Source organism: Hemitrygon akajei, chromosome 3, assembly GCF_048418815.1.
Source record: "Hemitrygon akajei chromosome 3, sHemAka1.3, whole genome shotgun sequence".
Classification (NCBI taxonomy): Eukaryota; Metazoa; Chordata; class Chondrichthyes; order Myliobatiformes; family Dasyatidae; genus Hemitrygon; species Hemitrygon akajei.
This window is the reverse complement of record NC_133126.1, coordinates 63,847,178-63,853,177: the sequence shown is the minus strand read 5'-3', so window position 1 is coordinate 63,853,177 and position 6,000 is coordinate 63,847,178. Positions and strand designations below refer to the sequence as shown.

At 38.4% G+C, this 6,000-nt stretch overlaps 1 protein-coding gene across 2 annotated transcripts in view; it reads right to left on the bottom strand.

Moving 5' to 3' along the window:
- Positions 1-3,057: 3,057 nt before the first annotated feature.
- The window catches only part of snx6 (sorting nexin 6), a 66,995-nt gene continuing 64,052 nt past the window's right edge, over positions 3,058-6,000 (bottom strand). Inside the window, exon 14 of one of the 2 annotated variants that reach the window (XM_073040026.1) lies at positions 3,058-3,665. In XM_073040026.1, coding sequence (XP_072896127.1) covers positions 3,612-3,665 — 54 coding nt within the window. In that variant the 3' untranslated portion in view covers positions 3,058-3,611. The remainder of the gene's footprint in view (positions 3,666-6,000) is intronic. The other variant, XR_012098250.1, reaches the window with a different exon arrangement.

Here is a 6,000-nt window from a genome sequence, read left to right as displayed (position 1 = left end):
AGTCCTCTCTGAGGAACCTTTCACTTGGGACCAAGATGATTGACCACTGACCAACACATAGATCTTCTTTTATGTGAGATACAAGTTCAAATACATTTGGCACCACTGACTTTAGTCTCACCAAGAGCCTACACTCAGTCAAATTCTGCCTTGATATTAAGCGCAGTCACTCTCACCTTTGGAGGTCTGAAGCCTAAATTCCTGGAAAAATCCAAAGTATTAGTGAGTCCATTATTAAAATTATTATTATGTGCATCTTGGCAGCAGTATCAGTGATAGCTTCTGACATTCTGTTGAAGATTGAGTGTGAACTGTTTGGGCCAGCATTAACCAGGAATTTTTTTGACATTGTGTGTAAATGGGCAGAATGACCTAATTCCGCTCCGATGTCTTATTCTCTAACTGTGTTGTTGTACTGGAATAGTTTGACTACAGCACAGCTAGCGCTGGAGCACTCATGTTCAGTACTGTATAGCTGAGATTCTGTCTGGTCCCACATCCCTTGTACTATCCAGAGCTCTCAGCTGTTGATGATTCAGCAGCTAGAGGTTCAACATTCCTGTGCCATAACTGGTCATAGAACTTGATTTCAAAGGAGGAGGCCACAATGTCAGAAGTAATGGGTATGTAATTACAGTAAACAGGTTTAAACATGCAAAGTCCATTATGTATTTTGATTAACATTGAGAAAAATACACAACAGCTGCAATATAGGAGGACAGAAGTGCATGCAGAATAAAGGTCTTAAATACATTGCAGTTATGTAATAAGTGTAGCAAGTATGAAAAATGAACTTTTACACAAACTGTATTCATATTTTAACCAATGCATAAATACAATTAAAATAATCCAAGCAATGACTGCTGCATTATTTTTCCTTTGTCATATATTGTAGGGTGTACCGAAGGATATTAAGTGTTCAGAGTGAATTTAAAAGATTACAACAGCAAAACAATTTATGTAATCAATTTAGAAAAAGCAACTGTTGTGTTTGTTAGCGACAGGGTAAAGCTGAGATTTGACTGTCAATGTGCTTAATTGTTCAGTTTACTTTACGTACAACTACTCCATCTTTCTGTCCTCAGGAGTGTTAAAACCTAATGCAGTCCCTATTCCAAAGCCTTTCTTCATAGCTGGAATTGGAAATAAGATATAGAACTGAATTCTTACATTCAGCTAAATGTGTCTGAATAAGGGGGAAAGGTTTTAACAGGTCTTTATCAAAGTTCAGCATTTTTACATTTTGCATATTGGTTATCGGCTATAAGGAGCTGTATATGGGGAAATAGGTAACCTGAACATGTTTGGGTCAATATCATTAATATAAAGTACATTTAGCAAAGAAATACATATAAATGTCTTGCCATGATCATAGAAACTGAAAAACATCTCAGTAAGAAAATTATGAATTTAGCCCTTCCATATTTAGTGAAAGTACATTGAGTTATATAACCATGTGTACAATAATTTATTTGATAAATTAAATTATAAATGTCTTGCTACATTAAAATATACTCTCAAATATAATTGTAAACAGTGCATAACATTCTAATTGAAATTCCAAATAGGGAGGCAAATATGCTTGTGCTTATTTTATACCTTATAGTTGACAAATGTTCAGTGTCATTTTGTACCTCGACCAATCAAAATACATCACCCCTTTAAAGGGAACGTAAAGTGCTTTATTATACACTAACTGCAATGAGACACAGGACTACTCAAATACTTCACTGTAATCAATCTCTATGTGTGACAGCTAGTTTAGCAAAATCTGTATCTGGAAGTCCTTGCTTAGCAAACTGCACTTAGTAGACTAAGTAATGATTCTATATCTGGCTTGGCTTAGGAATTAGGTCTTACTGGAAATATAAAAAAGGTAGGATAAAGAATTTGAATTTACAACTCATTTGAAATATTTTAGTCAAATGTAATTCATAGCCTCTGCTTTCAGCTAGTGTAGAATACATTCTAATCAAGCATCCTGAAGAAGGAATGTGCTTTTAAACACTGAATTAGTAGAAAGCAAAAGAAGCCATTAGTGTGCTTACCAATAAAGTCCATCTGCAGATGCATCTTCCACTCCCCTTCAATATTTCTGAGGGATCATTTCCTTTGTAATCCTTTGTTCATTCTTCAATCCATCAACAACTATTGATTACACTTCCCCTTGCAACTATAAAAGATGCAACATCTGCCCTTTTACTTTATCTCTTCATACCAGTCCTTCCAGGAAACCAGTAATTAATTTGCTCTTTTACAATTAAACTGCATCATCTCCCTCAGTGTGGTTTTTCCAGCAAAAACAGTGATTCAGCAATCAAAAACAGTGATTGGGTCACTGCTTTGCAGAAACTTCCCTTCAAGTTCACAAAGGGGACCATGAGCTTCTTTATCCTCCTCTTGCTCTGATTTGCCTCTGGCCTCCTAAACTATTCCAATGAAATCCAATGCAATGCAAGCGCATCACCTCCCACCTAGATAATTTCCAGCCCAAGACTACACAGAATTCAACAATCCTGAATAAGGAAGCTTTTCCTGTTAGAAGTGATCAGTTCTGCTGTAGGATCATTCACCCACAACATTAAATCAAGTTTTTTCCCCCTCTCTCTGTCTGATATGCTGGGTATTTCCAGCATTCTGCTTTTTTTCAGATTTTCAACAGTTTCTCTGTTTTACATCTGTGCAGCAAGTTTTTTCCCCCCTTTTCTTTTACTGTGCTGGTACATCTATTTCCCCAAACAGCATAAATAACCTTGAAATGCAGAACAGCAGACAGTTCTGTTATTGCACAGTACTTGTCATAGGTTTGTACACGATTGTGTGAACTGTCCCTAGGTTCTCTGGTTTCCTTTCACTTCCAAAGAAATGCCAGTAATTTGGAGGACACTCTTAATTACATACATTTCCTAGAGTAAGTGGGTGTTAGTAGGGAGAAATGATGGGCATGTAGGAGAGAATAGGTTACAGGGAGCTACGTAGGGGAATAGGAGTGATGGAAATCCTGAAAGCAAAATGATCCCCCTTCCATTGCATTCATAAAAAAGAGATAAACAAAACTTCTCTAGCATACCAGTTTATTACACAATGGTTAGGAATCATTCTATAAGTTTAAGGCAGATATACATTAGATTTAGAAATTATAATTCAGTTCTAACATAATTTTTAGTTGAAGATTAATGTTATCAATATAAAAAAATTAAAGACTAATTGTCATATTAAGATGTTGGAGCAGCACTAAATGCCAAACAATGCACGTGACTATACAGAATACAAGTAATGGTATTTCATTTTATTTTTAGAATCATCCAAATTAGGCCTTTGATATTGTAAAAATGAATATAGCTGGCAAATATACAATAATATAGAAGGTATTGACAAATGAAGAAAATATTTTGATTTCTGGACAATCAAATACAAATGATGTGTTATGTAGCATCTCAGTATGGGGTTTCTTGATTCAAGATTTTTCTCATCAGAGCAAAACTGTCGTTTACTTTTGACATATAAAGAACCTCCTCGGAGGAAATCTCTATAAAGCCAAGAAAGCTTGCCAAGTGTTCTTCCTTGTAGAGTTGACGTACACAGCCCTTGTTAATACAACCATAATGTAGTTAACTGTCACCTTTCAGTGCTACAAGACAACTCTGCAGCAGTTGCAAGTGGCTCTGTGAATAAAAAAATATATATAAAAATCACCTTACTAAAACAAACATTCAGGAGAAAACATGTAACATTTTCATTCAGAACCAAATAAACAAAGATTGCAAATCTTGTCAAAGTTATGCAATTGTGTCTTGTACATTTAAGTAGCATTTCAAATTCTCAGAGCATTCAAGGTGGTTGAATAAAAATTATCCAAGATACATGCAGCCTCTGTGTATCCCGTTCTTCAAGACCAGCATCTTGAAGAACCGGTGAAATGTGTAAACTACAAATTTACAAATAGCTTTAACTTTCTGTATAAATTTACTTTATCTGTTAAGATGGCATAATTTCAACACTTCAAAAGTCTCACGTTCTTATCAACACCAAATTATAGTTCCCCATTCCTCATATTTTCCTTGGGAAACAAATCCTGCACCATTTGGGAAACATGTACAGTATATTTTCATTTTCACTGAAACGATTTTGAGTCTTGCATAAGGAGCAGTATTTTTGTCAGTTATCAATCTGTCTTATTAAACAAGTTCCAATGGGCTTGATCTGAAACTCCTGTTGATACACAAGCCTTTTTAAGAAAAAAAAGCAAGGGAATATTTAGTGCAATAATCAAATAGTACACTTTGTTGTAATATAACAAAGTGGCTATATAAGTTACCAGTGTTGTTAAGACATACGGCATGCTTGCCTTTATTATCCAATATACTAAAGTCAAAAATCAGGAAGTTATGTTGCAGATTTATAGAACTCTAGCAAGGCTGCATCTGAAGTATTGCAAACAGTTCTGTCTCCCCATTAGTTAATAAAAATATAATTCAAAATGCATGTAGTGCACAGCACAGATAAATAGCCAACAGTAAAAAGTACAGAAAGCAAGTGGTGAGTTCAGGGCATTATTGATCGTGTGTTGGGACGACACCCGCTGAAATGCCCATCTCTCTACTAGATAGACTGATTCTGGTAGCTCCCCCCAACCCCCTCCAATCCGATATCCTGAACCACCATGTGGTCAGCAACTCCTGGCTTCTGTCTGTACCTATACCCTGATCCCATCAATTCTTTAGCAGAGAACTCCCTAATCTCTGTTGTCACAAGCATTGTACCACTCCCCTTGGTTCCACGCCCTCCTCCTCTCTCTCAAGGGCCGAAGCCCCCCGTAACAGGTATGGGACTGCATGGTCACGGGTCTGGTAGACAAGGGGGCAATCATTTTTTTCCAATAGACAATAGGTACACAAGTAGGCCATTCGTCCCTTTGAGAGAATCCACTCTACCCTATCAAGCCAGACATCCCCATTTGCCATCCATGTGTTGGGATCATCTCCCCGCACCATCAGGGCTCGGACCTTAATGGGATCCGGTTGCCAATTAGTCTGTTGGGCAGCCTCTATTTGCTGCACCCTCTTTAGCTGACAGACCATCTCCATACCCTTGTCATATAGCTCTTTGGCCCAGGTCTGTGCCAACTGGGCAGCTTCCTCCCTGGTGGTACAGCACTTGTGCAGCACCTCCACCTCATCTGAGACTTACTATCCCCGATCTCTCTGTGCGATCAGCTCATGCTGGCACCTTACAGTGGCTGCCAGAAAGCATCCTCTGGCTCCCCTTCCTCTTGTGGTACACTGCCTTATTAAGTACAGATACGATGTGGTGTCCAATTTTCACCCCTCAGGAATTCAACTCATCTGACCAGTCTATGGGTGTTCCGTGTACCGTAGCAGGTTGGTGACTCCTAAATCCCGCACTGTTGTCAGGCCACCCCGGGACTCAGTATCGCTCACACAGGGTTCTCTCTCTCGTAACTCATCTTCTGTTCGCTCGCTGAATCCTGCTTGCAGTGCCATATGTTATGGAGAAGCAGGTTCACAGGATCGGTAAGTGAGACAGAAGACACTAATTACGAGTATTTACTTGCAGACAAACAGTAAAACACACAACCAAACATCCAAATCAGGGATTCCCAACTTTTTTTATGGCATGGACCCCTATCATTAACCAGTGTGGCTGTGGGCCCCAGGCTGGGAAACTCTGATCTAAATTAAACAAGTACTCATCTAAGGCACCTAAAGTTACAACAAACTACAACACTGAACATCCAATAACACTTCAATCTCAACAGCCACTTCATTAAGTCTCCCCCCCCAAGTTACACTACCATAAAACTAAACATTCAACAACAGGTACTTAGCTAAGTGTGCACACAAGCCCTCCTACATCTGCAGCACTTTTCCAATGGTTCTTCAGCACTGATCATGACCTCAGTGTGAAGATGAGCCCCTAACAAAGAGACAGAATCTTTTGTACACACTATTCTTACACCCTTGAAGCACCTGGAACTGG